The sequence below is a fragment of the Oryctolagus cuniculus genome, chromosome 2 (assembly GCF_964237555.1).
Source record: "Oryctolagus cuniculus chromosome 2, mOryCun1.1, whole genome shotgun sequence".
Classification (NCBI taxonomy): domain Eukaryota; kingdom Metazoa; phylum Chordata; class Mammalia; order Lagomorpha; family Leporidae; genus Oryctolagus; species Oryctolagus cuniculus.
The window spans coordinates 1025085-1044380 of NC_091433.1; the positions used below are offsets into that span (position 1 = coordinate 1025085).

Here is a 19296-nt window from a genome sequence, read left to right on the forward strand (position 1 = left end):
GGCTTTAAAACTGAATTCCAGTTTACAGTCACTATGGAGTACAAGAGAACAAGCTAAAGAACCACACAGGGACACCAACAGATAAACTCAGGACATGGCACCTCTGCAAGATGGGGTGGAGGTGTTCAGATTAGAAGAGGCATGACACCAAAGGCTACGTGTGGGCCTTGGTGGGTTCCTGATCCCACTAAGACAGTGATGGAAGGACATTTCTGAGACAGTCAAGTAACTTCAAATGTGGACTGAGTGTTCAATTTACGTTTGAAATGGAATTGTAGTTCTAACAACAAAAACAAAGGAGCTGTGTCTTGAGACGTACAAGGTGATTTACATGTATGGGGTTTTCTTTAAATTCCAGCTCCCTCCTCCGCCTCATAGAGAGGGAGATGAAGTATGAAAAAATCTTTGGGCCGGCGCCGCGGCTCACTAGGCTAATCCTCCACCTTGCAGCGCCGGCACACCGGGTTCTAGTCCCGGTCGGGGCGCCGGATTCTGTCCCGGTTGCCCCTCTTCCAGGCCAGCTCTCTGCTGTGGCCCGGGAGTGCAGTGGAGGATGGCCCAAATCCTTGGGCCCTGCACCCCATGGGAGACCAGGATAAGTACCTGGCTCCTGCCATTGGATCAGCGCGGTGCGCTGGCCACAGCACGCCGGCCATGGCGGCCATTGGAGGGTGAACCAACGGCAAAGGAAGACCTTTTTCTCTTTCTCTCTCTCTCTCACTGTCCACTCTGCCTGTCAAAAAAGAAAAAAATCTTTGATCATGTTGGTCTAGGAGGATGTGACTACTGCTCTGTACTTTCATGTTTCACAATTCACTTCTGGTTTGTTTGTTGTAGGGAGTGGACAGAACAAGGCCTTGAGCTGAGGTAGCTCCACAGGGTCAGGAACTGTAAGGAGGCAGGCCTCAAAGGCCATCGTAGCATGTCCCACTTGGTCTGAGACATGAGCAGGAGCTGATAAAGGGTCTGGGCAACAGGAACATCCCTGCCTGCGACCCAGTCCTGATTCTAGGAGGGCAGGGTCAGGTGAGACAGGTTCTAGTTGCAGACATGGAGCTTTGAAATTAGTGCTGACCTCTGCGGTATGGAGGATAATTTACTGTGTTCCTGCAGCAATAACTTAATTTTCTAATGCTGTGAGTGAGTGAATGAGTGTGGTGGGGAAAAACAGCTGAGATTCGGGCCACGGCAGGGCCTGGGATGGTGTCCTCTCCCCAGCTTCTCACCATGAAGCTGACTCCAATCCTGGAGCAGGTTTCCAAGGAAGAATGCAACCTCCATTCCAGAAGCTCTTTGGAGAAGAGTGGCTCAGTGTTTGCAGAGGTTTCTAACATTTAGAGCCATTCCATTTGCACACCAAACTTTTAAACATTTACATTATGAATACTGGAGTTTGGGGGACTTGGGAGGGTAAAGCAAGCATGTAAGTAGGACTTCAGATAACGAGTGGAGATTTCTTACCTGGCAAATTGATTGTGTGCCTCCTGTTCTTGGCTGGCAAGACAAGAGTGCTCTGTTTTTATGTAGATGCACTGATCCTCATCCAGAATACTCCCCCTGGCTGCAGCAGCCGGAGCAGCACTGCCGCCCTCCACCTGGCAATTCAGTAGCACCACAATTCCTTTGACAGACGAAATGACAGCCTGTAAATAGACAATAAGTTTCAAAATGGAACAGAGACAATACATCTATTCAAGAAAGATGTCACACTTCCTAATGAAGTGGACAGAAATAGAAGAGGCCTAAAAATAAACTTGGAAATGGACAGCCTTTTAATGACTGTCAAGCATAAAAACCAAACCCCATGATCTAACTCTACATCTGGCCTCTAACATATCCAACATCACAAAGCAAGTCTCAGCCAGCCCAATACAGGAAAAAGAGATACAAGGCATATAAATCAGAAAGGAAGCATTACACTGTCCCTATTTACAGATAACATGAATATCTGCATAAAGCAGCTAAAGGAATCTTAAAAAAAAAAAAAAAAAAAAAAAGAGTCCTGGAACTTAGCAAGGTTGCAGAATACAAGATCAAAATACAAAAATTGGGGCTGGTGCTGTGGCACAGCGGATAAAGCCTCAGCCTGCAGCAGTGTCAGCATCCCATATGGACGCTGGTTCAAGACCCAGTGGCTCTTCTTCAGATCCAGCTCTCTGCTATGGCCTAGGAAAGCAGTAGAAGATGTCCCAGGTCCTTGGGCCTCTGTACCCATGTGGGAGACCCAGAGGAAGTTCCTGGCTCCTGCCTCTGGATTGGCACAGCTCCAGCCATTGTGGCCATTTGAGGAATGAACCAGTGGATGGAAGACCTCTCTCTCTGCCTCTATGTAACTCTGCCTTTCAAATAAATAATCTTTAAATACAAAAATTAAAAATCAAATGTATTTCTGCAAGTATATTCTACAATAAACATGTGAAAGCTAACATTTTTTAAAACTATCATTCATAATTGCAAAAAATGATACTTAGATATAAATCAACAAGACACATACAGCCCTGTGTGCTGAAAATTATAAAATGCTGATGAAAGAAATCAGATTTAATAAATAACAAAGATATACCATAATCATTGTGGGAAACTGGAGAACAAGCCAGCAGATGGGTGGTCTCCAACTCCAACCCCAGCCCCCCCCAACACACATACACTTCTCAAATCAATAATTTTTTAAAAATCAGATGTGGGGCTGGTGCTGTGGCATAGTAGGGTCAGCATCAGCCTGCAGTGCCGGCATCCCCTATAGGCACTGGTTCAAGAACTGGCTGCTCCACTTCCCATCCAATTATCTGCTGTGGCCTGGGAAAACAGTAGAAGATGGCCCAAGTCCTTGGGCCCCTGCACCTGTGTGGGAGACCTGGAAGAAGCTCCTGGCTCCTGGCTTCAGATTGGTCTAGCTCTGGCTGTTTTGGCCTTTTAGGGAGTGAACCAGCAGATAGAAGACCTTTCTCTCTGTCTCTCCCTCTCTCTGTCTGTAATACTGCCTCTGAAGTAAATAAATAAATCTTAAAAAAAAAAAAAAGTCAGATGCTAGGACAATGCACTTCTTTTATAGTGCCAGACAACAAACAAAAACCAGTAGTTTACCGACCTGGTCAGCACTTAGCTGGGTTGAACCATCCTTATACATCAGAGTGACCACCAGAGCTGCTGCCCGATTGAGCATTTCAATCAGCTGGTTTTTTGTCAAATCATCCAAATACCTAATGTCACAAAGATGTTCCTTGACTGCTCTTGAGTTCCCAGAATTTAGGTGGGCTTCAGCCTCGTCCGGTGCCGTCCGTGTGCCTGCTCTCTCGGGTGAATTACCGTGTGCACTGTGTTTCCTTTTAAGAGTCATGCTTTCTTTACTTCCCTGCTTCACACTGTCCGTGAGGAAATGCTTTCCTGTACACTCCATTTCCTCTGGAGTCCACTGTGGAACTGAACAACTAGAACGAGCCAGTGAGTGGCTGTTCTTCGGTTTCTGGTCAGCAGACAGCCAATCTGTGGGCCAGGTACTGCAGGACTGAGAAGAGAGCTTGCTGGAACTTCCTGAAGTCTGACTTGTCAAAGACAGAACATTCTACAGAAAAGTAGAAAATACTTCATTTTAATATGGACCCAAAAGATAGATTATAAACCAAATTTATATAAGGTAATGTAGGGAATATAAGATTTATATCACTATGACCAAACTTTTTTTTCTTTCAAGATTTATGTTTTATTTATTTGAAAGGCAGAGTTTCAGAGAGAGAGAGGGAGAGACAAAAAGATCTTCCATCCACGGGCTACAACAGCCAGGCCTGAGCCAGGCAGAAGCCAGGACCCGGAACACCATCCAGGTCTCCCACACAGACGGCAGTGACCCAAGTACTCAGGTCATCTTCCGCTGCTTTCCCAGGTGCATTAGCAGGGAGCTGGATTGGAAGTGGAGTAGTCAGGACTCAAACTGGCACTCCAATGCAAGCAGGGGCTTAATCTGTTGCACCACACACCTGCTCCAGCCAAACTCTCAAAAGAACATACACGGTGTCCTCTAGTGATTTTTCTCAACCAAGGTAGGCATGCATATCTGGGGCCAGCACCAGGGCACAGGCTGCCTGCAACGCTGGCATCCCATGTTGGAGTGCCAGTCTCAGCTGCTCCACTTCTGATCCAGCTCCTTGCTAATGCTAGTGCAGATAATGGCCCGAGTACTTGGGTCCCTGCTACCCATGTAGGAGACCAGGGTAGACTTTTAGGTTCCTGTCTGGCCCAGCCCCACTGCTGTGGGCATTTGGGGAGTGAACCAGCAGATGGAAGATGTCTCTCTCTGCCTCTCTGTCTCTCTGTCACCCTGCCTTTCAAATAACATAAGTAAATCTTAAAAATAAAAAATAAAGGGGCTGGCATAATGATGCAGCCAGTTAAGCCACTACCTGCACAGCTGACATCCCATATATTATATCAGTTCAAGTCTCGGCTGCTCCACTTCCAATCTAGCTCCCTGCTAATGTGCCTGAGAAAGCAGTGGAAGATGGCCCAAATCCTTGGGCCCCTGCACTTGTGTGGGAGACCTGGAAGAAGCTCCTGCTCCTGGCTTTGAACGTGCCCAGCTCTGGCCACTGTGGCCATTTGGGTAAATGAATGATCAATCTCTTTCTCTCCCTGTCTCTCTCTCTGTAAACTCTTTCACATAAATAGGTAAATCTTTAAAAAATAATAAATAATAAAAACACAGCTTAGGTCACAAACTAACCAAGGGAGAAAAAGTATCCCATTCCATTATATGATTCACTTGCAATAATATATTATTTTCTATGTTTATTCTCAAAGTTATAATACATGCTGTTTTGAAAAATTGTATGTTAATATTAATTTTAAAGGAAATGCTTTAATATTTGGTCCTATAGAATGGAAAATTTAATATTTATTTTTATTGCAGAAAAATACGATTTTTTAAAGAACGTAATATAGTTTTCAAGAAATGTTTAGCATAAAACTATACTAATTAAAAATTGTATAGAGAAATATACAAGAAAAGGAATTCAAAGATCAAAAGAAAAATATAAAATTTCAAACTGTTGAAGATCTTGCTAAGTTATTATTATTATTTTTTGACAGGCAGAGTGGACAGTGAGAGAGAGACAGAGAGAAAGGTCTTCCTTTTGCCGTTGGTTCACCCTCCAATGGCCACCACGGCCGGCGCATCGCGCTGATCTGAAGCCAGGAGCCAGGTGCTTCTCCTGGTCTCCCATGCAGGTGCAGGGCCCAAGCACTTGGGCCATCCTCCACTGCACTCCCTGGCCACAGCAGAGAGCTGGCCTGGAAGAGGGGCAACTGGGACAGAATCCGGTGCCCCGACCGGGACTAGAACCTGCTGTGCCGGCGCCGCAAGGCGGAGGATTAGCCTACCGAGCCGCGGCGCCGGCCTCGCTAAGTTATTTTTAAAAGGAATGAACATCAAATCGGCAGAGTTCAGTATTTAACTGTAGTGGATATATTTTAAATGGTGGTATAAGAGTTTTTAAATTTGGGATGAATATTTTAAATTTCAACTTTAAACTATGTTACGAGGTAAATGGCTTTTCAAAATTCTTTTGCAAGAAAGGGAATAAAAACGTTTAAGCCCTCTGCCTTAGAAATCCAAGGGGCGGCCGGCGGCGTGGCTCAATAGGCTAATCCTCCACCTTGCGGCGCCGGCACACCGGGTTCTAGTCCCGGTCGGGGCGCCGGATTCTGTCCCGGTTGCCCCTCTTCCAGGCCAGCTCTCTGCTATGGCCAGGGAGTGCAGTGGAGGATGGCCCAGGTGCTTGGGCCCTGCACCCCATGGGAGACCAGGAAAAGCACCTGGATCCTGGCTCCTGCCATCGGATCAGCGCGGTGCACCGGCTGCAGCGGCGGCCATTGGAGGGTGAACCAACGGCAAGGGAAGACCTTTCTCTCTCTGTCTCTCTCTCTCTCACTGTCCACTCTGCCTGTCAAAAAAATAAAAAAAATTAAAAAAAAAAAGAAATCCAAGGGGCAAACTTGTGTACCATGAAGAGACAACTTCTCTTTGCTTACAGAGGACTGAAGAGAATGGTGTCTGCTCCGTGGAGCACAACTCTCCCTCCCTCCCAGGGTACATAACAACACACAGGTCCTCTTGTTACCACACTGCACTACAGGGAGTTCAGGTGTAAGTTCAGTAGGGTGGGACTGCAACACAGCTGGTTTGCTAGAGTTTGTTCTCTTAACCACCATCTACCTTCACCACTGTTTCACACACACAGTCTTTAGTAATGTGACCGCTTACCTCTCCTCCCTAGTCCAAACCATAGAACTCACCCACGGTGAATTGTACACACCTATCTTTCTGCACTTCTATTTATTGCCATCACCCCAAAGATCTAAGCTTTCTTCCCTTAACCTGAAACATTTTCTTAACCGAAAGGTGGGGACCTTTAGGTTGCCTGACTCGTAATCATTCATTAGATCTCAACTCAGATAACAATCTCCATGCCTCACAAAGACGTCCCAGACTCCTCTCCCCACCACCCAGAAAAGCAAGATGAAACAGCACAAAACCTGCTGGACAGCCCTCGTATGTTCCCATGCAGAAACCTGTACCTCTGTCTTCCCCTACCCACTATCCAGATCAAACTATAAGCTCTTAGCGTGCAAGAACCCCATCTAAAAAAAAATTGCTGTGGCACAGCAGGTTAATGCCTTGGCCCAAAGCACCAGCATCCCATGTGGGCACCGGTTCTAGTCCCAGCTGCTCCTCTTCCGATCCAGCTCTCTGCTATGGCCTGGGAAAGCAGAAGATGGCCCTTGTCCTTGGGCCCCTGCACCTGTGAGGGAGACTCAGAAGAAGCTCCTAGCTCCTGCCTTCGGATCAGCACAGCTCTGGCCATTGCAGCCATCTGGGGAGTGAACCAGCGGATGAAGACTCTCTCTCTGTCTCTACCACTCTCTATAACTCTCTTTCAAATAAATAAAAAATAAATCTTAAAAAAAATAAAATAATAGAACACTTAGTAAGTATTCTTTGGACAAATGAAGATTATCCGTTTAGAATTAAGCACATTTACGGGGCCGGCGCTGTGGCACAGTGGGTTAACACCCTGGCCTGAAGCACCAGCATCACGTATGAGCGCCAGTTCTAGTCCTAGCTGCTCCACTTTCGATCCAGCTCTCTGCTATGGCCTGGCAAAGCAGAAGATGGCCCAAGTCCTTGGGCCTCTGCACCCGCATGGGAGACCTGGAAGAAGCTCCTGGCTCCTGGCTTCGGATCAGCACAGCTCCGGCAGTTGTGGCCAATTGAGGAGTGAACCATTGGATGGAAGACCTCTCTCTCTCTCTCTCTCTTTCTCTTTCTCTCTGCCTCTCCTCTCTCTGTGTAACTCTGACGTTCAAATAAGAAAGAATTAAGCACACTTGTAATGATTTACCTTTTTTTCCAGTGATTGATTCTTTCCATCTTCAGGTAGTACTGAACACTTAACACTGGATTTGTTTATCGCTTCTACAGCTTTTAAAAACAAGAAAGAAACATGATGCATCAAAGGAACATTGAAATATAAATCATACAATCAGCTAAACACTGAAAATAGCCTCTATATTCAGGGTATTTATTCACTACTGACTTACCTAAAATTCACGTCTAAAATGCATATTACATTGCAACATTTACGTAAAGTACCTTCAAATTAACTGGAGGCAAATCTATGTTTATTAAAAATCATTACTTGGCATTTACATTTGAACACTTGATTCTGAAAACGCAAAGTCAACATTTTTACAGAAATCTTGTTAAGTATTAAAAGTCTGAGTAAATCCTTAAAATGGATAATATTGCAATGGAACAATGAGAGATTCTGGCCATTGCAGCCAACTGGGAAGTGAACCAACAGATGAAAGACCTCTCTCTGCCTCTCCGTCTCTCGTTGTGTAACTCTGACTTTCAAATAAATAAATAAATCTAAAAAAGTAAAAATTAAATTAAAAAAGAAATAAAAATAGGAGAAAATACTACATTTACAATAGAAAAAAAAGTTATTTGGGGGCATAAATTTCACAAAAAAAGCACAAAGATCCCAAAGATGAAAACTTAAAAATCTTATTAAATGGAATAAAACAAGAGCTGTACAAGTGGAAAGATAAAGCATTAGGACATGTATCAGAAATGTTTACTTCTGGGGGCCTGCGCTGGCACAGTTGTCAGAATCCCACCTGGAACACTGTGTCCAATATCAGACCACCCGGGTTGAAATCCAGCCCTGCTTCCAGTTCCAGCTTACTGCTAATGCACACCCTCGGAGGTAGCAGGTCATGGCTCAAGTACCTAAGTCCCTGCCACTCCTAAGGGAGACCAGGGTTGAGTTCTAGGCTCCTGGCTTCAGCATGGCCCACCCTTGACTGTTGCAGACATTTTGGGAGTGGGTGGAATATCTATCTAAATGAAAATAAATTAAATATTGTTTTAAATAAAAATATTTAATTTTTCCAAATATACTTTTTAAAAAAAAAAATTTGAAAGGCAGAGAGATCTTCCATTCTCTGGTTCATTCCCCAAATGGCCACAATGGTCAGGGCTGGGCCAGGGCAAAGCCAGGGGCTTGGAATTCCATGTGGGTCTTTCACATAGGTGGCAGGGACCCAAGTACTTGGGACATCTTTCACTGCTGTCCCAGGCATCTCGGCAGTGACCTAGATCAGAAGTGGAGCAGCCAGGACTTGAGCCAGAGCTCCTTTGGGACACTGGCACCACAGGCAACAGGTCACCCTGCTCGCCCAACACCAGCCCCGTGGCCTCTCTTCGAAACATAAATCGAATGCGATGCCACTTACAGACCTACCACTGGGGCCTTTCAATAAACAAAACATTTTCAAAGTATATGTGAAGTACTAAATATATGAAGATAGACAAGAAATTTAACTTAAAAATTTGCCTCGCTATATTATCAGAACATAACATAAAGCCACTGAAATCAAGTCAACATGGTATCTGAATAGGAAGACAAACAAACAAACAAACAAAAACCTTAGAACAGTCCAGAAACTAATGCCAGGACTCTTGAGAACTTACTATACAATAAGGACAGTATTTCAATTTGGGAAAAATGACATGAATAAATAGGGCTGGTTCATTCAATAAAGAAAACACACTGGGAAACTACTTGGAACAAAAACAACAAAGGGTCAAAATCTGTATTATACAATATGTTCTTACACCTTGCCAAGAAAAACAAATCAATAGAAAAATGAACAAGGGATAAGAAGAGGCAACACACAAAATACCAAATCCAAACAGCAAATAAATACAGCATAAAGCTCAAATCACTAGAAGTCAGGGAAATCAAAGTTGCAGTTACAACACCATCTTGGTTAAGGACAAACCACATACACGACCTGGTCCCACAAGATACTACTGCCTAGTGATGTCACAGTTGTCTTAGTTTATATACTCTGTGATGTGCACACAATGACAAAATCGCCAACAGTGCATTTCCCAGAATGTATTTTTGTGAGCAAGCAACACAACTGTAAGTATAGTGAGATGGAGTGAGGAAGACAGTCTCACGCAGTGCTGGTAAAACGTGAATAGCTGTGACTTTTGTGAGAAACAAAGTGTCAACACTTACTAAAATCAAAAATGCACCCATCGGGGCAGACATTTTGCCTAGTAGTTAGGCCAACAGTTAGAACATCTGCATCCCACTCAGAGTGCCTGGATTTGACACCAGCTCCAGTTCCTGATTCTAGCTTCTTGCTAATGCAGGCCCTGGAGGCAAGAGTGATGGCTCAAGTAACTGACTCTCTGCCAACTATTTGGGAGACCTGGTTTGAGTTCCCAACTCCTGGTTTCAACTGCTCTGGTTGTTGCAAACATTGGGGGTGAGGACTAGCAGATGGGAGACCTCTGACTATGTTTTACTCTCTGTCTCTCAAATAAGTAAGTCTTTTAAAAATACACACATTGCTCTTGGGAGTTCAGAGGAGTAACCCAAAGGTAGCCCAAGATGGGCCGCTGGGGGTGTTTGTAATGCTCTGGTTCTTGAGTGGGTGCAGCCTGTGACATTCTGAAGTACAAATGTAGGATATGTGTGGTTATATATATGTATATGTATACACAGACACACAGGCACAAGAGAAAGTGAACTTCAATAAGAACACACAGATATATATTAAACTGGCAATCTAATCAAACAATCTCACTTGCAACTGTCTTATAGCAATTTAAGCAATAGTAAATAGGCTTAAACCAAAATGCTTAAAGTAGTGTGGCTCATTATGGCAAAGGACTGAAAACAGTAGATATCAATCAAGAGGGAAATTGATGAATAAATTATGTAACATCCATATCACAAAATGCACAGCCATTAAAAAGAATGACTTAGCTCTATCAGCTGCCTGAAAAAGATAACTTCATTTTCTAAGACGACGACCAAATTTCCCATTTATACGCCTGAAGATGTCACACATGTACAGGATCAAAGGGAGGTCTACATTCAGCAAGTCAACTGGAGGCGTGTCTTCAGCGCAGTTCAGACAGCCCCAGGGACAACCACAGCCCACACTGGAGTGGCTGGGTTCTGGTTTTCTGCTTCCCACTTAGTTCCCTGCTAAGGTGCACCCTGGGAGCAGCAGACGGCTCCGAGTAGCTGGGTCCCTGATCTCCACCTGCGAGACTGAGATGGAATTCCTCACTCCCAGCCATCATGAGCATTTGGAGTGAACTGGCATATCGACAGAAAGCCTCTGTCGTCTCTGTCTCTCTCTCCACCTCTCAAATAAAAATCTAAAAAAACGAAAGTTGACTGGGCAGTGAGAAGCAGGACCATGCAAAGAAGAACCTGGCTAGGACGCAGTCATTCAAGTCCTGCTCTGGGTTTGGCCTGGCCCAGCAGCGGTGTCCCCTGGTGCGTGTAGGGAGCTGAGCCTCTACACCAGTCATGGTTGCTTCTGGGGAAGGAGTGGACTCACGGGCAAAGAAGCTCTTTGCAGCCAGGGCATTTGCCAGGAGGGGCTGTCTCAGAAGCTGAGTACCAGATCTAGTACTAACAGGAAATCTGGACACTCACAGGGCTCACTAGTCCACACTTATACTGCTCACACTTGCTACACACACTCCTGGAGCAGCTTAGAGGATTCTGTAGGCCTCTTAGCTGGGAAACTTACAAAAGGCAGACTGAAGAGAGGAACTCCACCTTGTCACTGTAGCTGGTCCCAAGGTTACAAATTACACTCATCTTCCTCCTCTACTGTCCACTCTAGGTCTCCTCGTCCCCACTTAGCGCCTCTGCTGGTCTAGATGGCTTATCTGCTCAAACCCCATCCCTGAGAGGCGAGTCTCTAGTCACCACGTCCTTCAGTGGCCACAGCCCCTGAATTTGCTATCAAATTTGGGAAGGGGACCAGCGGTGACCGATCACATCACGTGAGTGCTTCTCTGCCTATTCCTCCTTCTCCTGATGCCCAGGATGGGAATTCATGTTCCTTGTCTGTCAGTCCCTCAGCACAGGGAACTGGAATGAGCAGGTGGCAGCTGTAGTGTGAATCTGAATGGCACCCTCCCTGTGCCCTTGGTGGAAGGGTCTATGTCTGGGAGCCAAGGACTTTAAACCTGTAGCACCCAGAGGCACGAGTCACTGAGACTGATGACATCCACTTCTTGGTTCCCAGACAAGTTCACTCTGACTGATGCAGTGCACACCACATCCTGAAGGTCGCTGCTCTCTCTCTGCAGGGTGTCACCTGCGAGCTGTGCCGTCCACGGACCACGCTGCTGCTTTATCTGGCTGGCAGCTTCTTGGTTACCCACTGCTGCAGCTTGCGTGCAGGCCTTGTTTCAGTGGATCAAGCATTCTGGGAGCCTTGGACAACGGAGCTGAGGCCTCGTGAAGAGGACAGGCCTGGGACACGTGTCAATCAGTCGAGTCAAACCTTTCAGGGTGCAGGAGGGTTAGCATTGTCAACTTGCCCTCAAATGACTTCTCAAAAGTTGGTGCGACTGGGAACTTGGCACTTGCTCTCCGCTGGAATGTTGGATGCTCAGCAAGAGACAGTCCTGGTGAACGGGAGCATCGTGTGGTTGGGACTAGCACAGCTTCTGCCCAGCCTTGTGGTTACTCCACTAACAAGCCCATGCCCACCACGGGATAGCAAGGAACAGAGGCTGGTCTATGTTCTCGTGGCCAAGTCATCCTGTCCATGGCTGTTTGCTGCATCCTCTGGGGTAGATACTGCCGTGTGGGATACACTTCATGTTCCTTCCCAGAGCTATCCGCATGCCTTGCTCCAACAATGCCTGTGCCAAATCTCCCAATCGTCCCAATTCCAGGTCCCTGACCAAGTCAACTCACTCACCACTGCTCAGTAGTCCAAATTTCTAACCCTGGCGTGATTATTTTTTCCATACAAAGTACACTACCCAAAGTTTTACCCACTGAATTTCCCTTCAACATTGTCATCAGGACTATCTGAATCAGACTGTGGTGCACCTGCAACCCATCCGTCGCTTGCATCACTTACCAAACCAACCCAGTTTAAACCAAGCTTAGCCTTTTTCTCTTTCATTAGCAGGTCTAAAATTGTTCATCTCATGGGAATCTGGGCTATGTACTCAGGCAGCTTGGTAGTACCTACCGGCCTGCTTGTATCTACTACTAAATTAACCACTTACAACTTAAAATAAATTGCTACAGCCCCACTTCTTGGTGGGTCTGCACTGATTTCCTATCGCGGATCTCCCATAAATGTCACATGACATCTCTTCCCACCAGATATCTGACACCCTGAGATCAACTGGGTTGGAAGTCCGTGTAGTTTAGCGGTGCTTCGGTCTGGACCTCTAACAGGGTGCTTTCCTGGTCCTTGGGCTTTTCCTGTGGCTTTCTTAGTGTCACACACTTGACAATGGAGCATCAAACGGTTCATGGAAAACACAACTACAAGGCAAAAATTAAAAATAGAACATTTCTCAACCAAAGCTCCATCAAGCTCAAGTTCCTTGAAAGAAACTGAGGGTCCCGGGAAGTTAACTATGTCAGTGCAGCCTTTCTTACATTATTGCATGAAGATTTTTTTAAAAATTAGGAAACAAAAGGAAGTCTGAACGAGCCAGATCAGGACTGCCAAGTGGATGCCTAGTCACTTCCCATTAAAGCTGGCAAAATCGCCCTTACCTGATGGAAGCAAGACATTGCTGTGTAGAGACTCTGGTGAGGCTTCCCTCCACTGAAGCGGAGGCGGACTTTCTCAACACTCTCCGGGTAAGTGGACACTCTCCGGATAAGTGGACACTCGTGTTCTTTGGCCTTCAGAAAGTCAGCCATAACAAACATCAAACTGATGGTGAAACGTGCATGAAAGCCTGGTCTCACAGAACCATCACAACAGCCTTTGCTCTTGCTCTGGCCACTGCTCCCTCCGTGGCAGCCACTGCTTTTCTTCATGCTTTGTTTCCATGACTGCACTGGCATCAAGATGTTCCGTCTCCTGCTAGGAATCTTCAAAGAAATGCTTCAGGATCTTGGTCTCAGCTGTGTAGAATTTTCACTGGAAACTCTGTTCTTATCTGCATCTGATCTAGGCGCAGCGGTTTGGCATCCATTTAAGCAGAAATTTTGCTGCACTTCAATTTTTCAGTAATTGTGTAAGCAGAACCAACTGAAATGTCCCTGGTGTCAGTTTTTGTTTCTGGTGTTAATCATCAGGTCTTTTCAGCTAGGGCACAAACAAGATTCTGTTCTCAGACTGATGGGGGTGGTCTGCCACTGTGGGCTTCACCTTCAACATCTTGTCACTTCCTGAAACAAGGTGCTCATTTGTAAACTGATTTCTTTAGGGGCACTGTCCCCATAAAACTTTCATAAAGCATTCCTCCACCACAGTTTTACCATCAATTTAATGCTTGTTGGCCAGCGCCGCGGCTCAATAGGCTAATCCTCCACCTGTGGCACCAGCACACCGGGTTCTAGTTCCGGTTGGGGTGCCGGGTTCTTTCCCGGTTGCCCCTCTTCCAGGCCAGCTCTCTGCTGTGGCCCAGGAAGGCAGTGGAGGATGGCCCTAGTGCTTGGGCCCTGCACCCCATGGGAGACCAGAAGCACCTGGCTCCTGCCTTCGGATCAGCGCGGTACGCCAGCCGCAGCACGCCAGCCGTGGCGGCCATTGGAGGGTGAACCAACGGCAAAAAGGAAGACCTTTCTGTCTCTCTTTCACTATCCACTCTGTCAAAAAAAAAATTAATGCTTGCTTTTGCTTCAGGTTTAGAATTCATGCTGCTCTGAAAGATACTCTTTTCAGACTAGATGCTTCAAACTAGATGTTATAATGAATTTATTTTGGTGTAAAAATTTTTTGAAAGTTAAGCACAGTTTTGAATACACAGGAACCTTTTGAAGACCTCTCATATGTGTTGGAGCAATATTCCTAAATGTTACCTCCACTCCTAAAACTCCCAAATTGGGGTGGGCATAATAACACAATGGGTCAAGTCACCACTTGGCATGTCCACATCCCATATTCTGCCAGTTTGAATCCTAGCTGCTCCACTTCTGATCCAGCTCCCTACTCATGTGCCTGGGAAGCATCAGATGATGGTCAAGTACTTGAGTTCCTCCCACCCATGGGAGCGACTTGGATAGAATCCCCAGCTCCTGATTGCAGCCTAGCCCAGCTTTAGCTTTTGTGGCCGTTTGGTGAGTCAATCAGCAGATGGAAGATAATTCTGAGAACTGGGGGAAGAGGGGAGGTATGGATCCTGTGGACTCATTCTGAGTATGATCTAGGCCAAGGCTCCACATATCACCTGGGTCCCTAAGACCTGACTGCAACAGAGGACCACAGTGACACTCCAAGTCTCCAAATATCAATGTCATATTGAACCTCATGGCCAATTTTCCCTAAAGGTTTAAGTATTTCGCCTTCCCCATGTGTAAGTGGTCATAGGGGCTTAGGGAAAGAGCAGGGGAGTAACCGTCATACACACTTATCACGGTGTCACATGGTCCTTTGTCTTGGGACCTGGCCATTCCTGAGAACCGTGCCCACCCTGCTCTGACGGCACCCCTCTGTTACAGGATCCTCTCACCCTCACTATCATCATCTCCTCCGGACAAGCACCCCCGAGCTTCTCTGTGAAGCTGCTGCTCCCCAACCCCACCTCCACTCCATCAGCAGAGCCTTCTTTACTGCTTAGCAAAGTGAGTGTCCACAGACCCTCCTGCAGAACGTTGCCACCAGCTGAGTTTTCCAGTCCCACGTGATACACACTCCAGCATCCGGCTTCCTGGGTTTTTACCCCTCTTTCATCACCTCCTGGCAGTTCTAAAATTTCTCCTTCACTATTGCCTACAAAGTACCAACAGCCTTCCTAGCAGTAGGTTAGCACCATCTTTGGGGTTCTTATCAGGGTGTTGTTGAATTCGGTATCCTCCCTGAAAAGTGAGCCCACAACTCTCCCTTACCCAAACTTAGTTCTACCCATCTTGACACAGCACCCTCAAAGCTAGTCACACAAGTACCTCAAAGGCCCCGCCTGAGCGTCAGTTAGGTTCTGCAGTTCCTCTGGGGGCACAGTCCTGTTCATCTCTGTGCCTGGCATCAATCTACTGCCTCTCAGTTATAAACTGACCCCTCTTTGTACTGCTTGTGAACAGGATGGAGCTGGTTCCTGTAAACATGTGGCACAATGCTAAACTCTGCCAGTAGAGGGTGCTGGAGGGACACTGTCAGAGGAAGGGGCCAATCTGGTTCTGCTTGCCATTCCAGCGCCTGCCGCTCTTGGCCAGTAAGTACATCACATACCCAGCAGCGGCCCACATGCCATTTCCTAGGCGTCCCAGCCAGCTCTCTAGCAAGCTTCAGATCCTGAGGGCGGCTTCCTCTGAGTTCCACAGGCACTGTCACCCTCTCAGTGAGTTCAGTGAGAGCCCACGGTGAGTTCCTGTTGGCCAGTTTCAGGGGCACCTCAGCACACTCCACAGCCACCCACCTTATATCCATGTTCTCTTGATAGGGGCTAAGTCTCAGCTTTCAGGGGAGTGTCCCTTCTAAATCTGCCCCCTACTTTAGCCCTAGGAAGAAGATGATCCTTGTATCTGTTTACCACTGGATTCGCTCAAATTCTCTTTATTCCTTGATAGCTAATACCACTATTAATTAATTTTTTTTTTTTTTTTTTTTTTTTTTTTTTTGGACAGGCAGAGTGGACAGTGAGAGAGAGAGAGAGAGAGAGAGAAAGGTCTTCCTTTTTGCCGTTGGTTCACCCTCCAATGGCCGCCGCGGCCCGCGCGCTGCGGCCGGCGCACCGCGCTGATCCGATGGCAGGAGCCAGGAGCCAGGTGCTTTTTCCTGGTCTCCCATGGGGTGCAGGGCCCAAGCACCTGGGCCATCCTCCACTGCACTCCCGGGCCACAGCAGAGAGCTGGCCTGGAAGAGGGGCAACCGGGACAGAATCTGGCGCCCCGACCGGGACTAGAACCCGGGGTGCCGGCGCCGCTAGGCGGAGGATTAGCCTAGTGAGCCGCGGCGCCGGCCAATTAATAATGTTTTAAACACTCTCCAAATTATTCTGTTTATGTCCCCCTGACTAGACTGCCTTTTTTCTTAAGTTGGGTCAAAGCCAGGAGCTTTTGGGTCTCCCACGTCAGTGCAGGGACCCAAGGACTTGGGCCGTCTTCAGTTGCTTTCCCAGTCACATTAGCAGAGAGCTGAATCAGAAGGCGGCCCCTGCTGTGGCATAGCAGGTAAGGCTGCCACCTGCAGTGCTCGCACCCCATATGGGCACCAGTTTAAGCCCCGGCTGTTCCACTTCTGATCCTGCTCTCTGCTGTGGCTTGGGAAAGCACTGAAGATGGCTCAAGTCTTCGGGTCCCTGCACCGGCATGGGAGACCCAGAAAAGGCTCCTGGCTTCGGATCAGCATGGTTCCGGCTGTTGTGACCACTTCGGGTGTGAACCAGTGGATGGAGACCTCTCTCTCTCTCTGCTTCTCTGTAAGCAGCCAGGACTCAAACTGATGCCCATATGGGCTACCAGCACTGCAAGCAGCAGCTGTATACACTATGCCACAATGCCGGTCCCTGGATTGCCTGTACAGGTCCATTGCTTCTTGGACAAATCATACTGTGACTTAATGGCCAGGAGATGAGGAGGCAGCAGCAACCAAGAAGCCTGAACAAAAAATTTAAGGATGAAACACACAACCTATATAAAATTATACACGTATATGTGTGTGCAAGTATATAAAAATGCTTTAATATTTGGTTTTGGGTTACAACTTTTGGGAAAAAAAAACACAAACACACTTTTTGGGGAGGCATTTAGCCTGGCATCCTCATAGAAGGCTCCAGTCCTGACTCTACCTTTCTGTTAACTGGAGACCCAGGGAGGCAACAATGATGTCTCACATAATGGGGTTCCTGCCAGACACACAGCAAGACTCACTTGAATTCCTGGCCATTGTGGGCATTTGGGGAAGGAATCAGTCAAAGAGAGCTGTCTCCTTCTCTCTCTTTTCTCCTGAAGTATTACCAAGAGACCTCCCTCAAAGATCCTGAATGTTTACAACACAAGAGAGTCCTTCAGAAAGTTCACAGAAAATGGAATTAAAAATTAGGTTTACTTTGAAGTTCACAAAACTTTGAAATCTATGGGTACTCATAATATGCATGCCCATTAACTTTTTGAGGATACTTTGCATGGATGAATTTCAAATTTTTGCACAATAAACTCACCCTTTAATTCCATTTTCCACAACTTTCTGAAGCCTCCTAATATAATAAAACAGTAACATTCTTCATGTGTTATATTTGTAGAAAGCACTTAAAAATCAGTAACGGAGGGCCTGGTGTTGTGGCACAGCAGGTTGGGCTGCCACCTCCAATGCTAGCATCCCACGTAGACAGGGTTCAAGTCCCAGCTGTTCCACTTCCAATCTAGCTCTCTGTAGCAGAAGAGAATGGCCAAAGGGCTTGGGCCCTGCATCCACATGGGAGACCCAGATGAGCTCCTGGCTTCAGCCTGGCCCAGTCCCAGCTGTTGAGACCATTTGAGGAGTGAACCGGTGGATGGAAGACCTGTCCCTTCTTTTTTCTCTCTATATCCTTGCTTTCCAAAGAAATAAATCCCTTAAAAAAAGATTTATTTGAAAGTCAGAGTTACACATAGAGAGAAGGAGAAGCAGAGAGAGAGGTCTTCCATCTGCTGGTTCACTCCCCAAGTGGCCACACTAGCCAGAGCTGCACCGATCTAAAGCCAGGAGCCAGGAGCTTCTTCTGGGTCTCCCTCACAGGTGCAGGGACCCAAAAACTTGGACCATCTTCTATTGCTTTCCCAGGCCAAAGCAGAGAGCTGGATCAAAGGTAGGGCAGCTGGGACTAGAACCAGGTCCCATATGTGATGCCGGCACTGCAGGCAGCGGCTTCACCCGTTATGCTACAGTGCTGGCCCCTAAATCAATCTTTTTTAAAAAGTCAGTAATGGGGCCGGCGCCGCAGCTCAATAGGCTAATCCTCCGTCTTGTGGCACCAGCACACCAGGTTCTAGTCCCGGTCGGGGCACCGGATTCTGTCCCGGTTGCCCCTCTTCCAGGCCAGCTCTCTGCTGTGGCCAGGGAGTGCAGTGGAGGATGGCCCAAGTGCTTGGGCCCTGCACCCCATGGGAGACCAGAAGAAGCACCTGGCTCCTGCCTTCAGATCAGCGCGGTGCGCTGGCCACGGTGGCCATTGGCGGGTGAACCAATGGCAAAAAGGAAGACCTTTCTCTCTGTCTCTCTCACTGTCCACTCTGCCTGTCAAAAAAAAAAAAAAAAAAAAAAAAAGTCAGTAATGGGGGCTGGGGCTGTGGTGAAGTGGGTAAAGCCACTGCCTGCAGTGCCGGCATCCCATATGGGCGCCAGTTCGAGACCTGGCTGTTCCACTTCTGATCCAGCTCTCTGCCATGGCCTGGGAAAACAGTGGAAGATGGCCCGAGCCCTTGGCCCCTGTACCCACGTGGGAGACTCGGAAGAAGTTCCTGGCTCCTGGCTTCGGATCAGTGCAGCTCTGGCCATTGCAGCCATCTGGGGAGTGAACCAGTGGATAGAAGACCTCTTTCTGCCTCTCCATCTCTGTTTAACTATGACTTTTAAATAAATAAATAAATCTTAAAAAAAAAAAAAAGTCAGTAACAGATCAGTCCACTTGTGGCAGAACACCTTACCCTGCCTTCAAGAAGCTCAAAATCTAGAGTTAAAGGAATATGAAAACAACCCCTACTTCACAGTATGTTTCATGAACAAAGCAGTCTTCTTCCAGTACAGCATTAGTTGAGTAAAACAGTGTGATTTCAAAACTCAATAGTTGTAAGC

General features: G+C 46.9%; 1 protein-coding gene across 6 annotated transcripts in view; it reads right to left on the reverse strand.

Moving 5' to 3' along the window:
• The window catches only part of POLN (DNA polymerase nu), a 209975-nt gene that overhangs the window by 165502 nt on the left and 25177 nt on the right, over nt 1-19296 (reverse strand). For all 6 annotated transcript variants that reach the window (XR_007915845.2, XM_051836667.2, XM_051836672.2 and 3 more), the window contains 3 exons: nt 7395-7474; nt 3089-3562; nt 1462-1643 (listed from right to left, as the gene is read on the reverse strand). Coding sequence is in view for 5 of the 6 variants with exons in the window: in XM_051836667.2 (XP_051692627.2) it covers nt 1462-1643; nt 3089-3562; nt 7395-7474 (736 nt within the window). In the remaining variant the exon portion in view is untranslated. The remainder of the gene's footprint in view (nt 1-1461; nt 1644-3088; nt 3563-7394; nt 7475-19296) is intronic.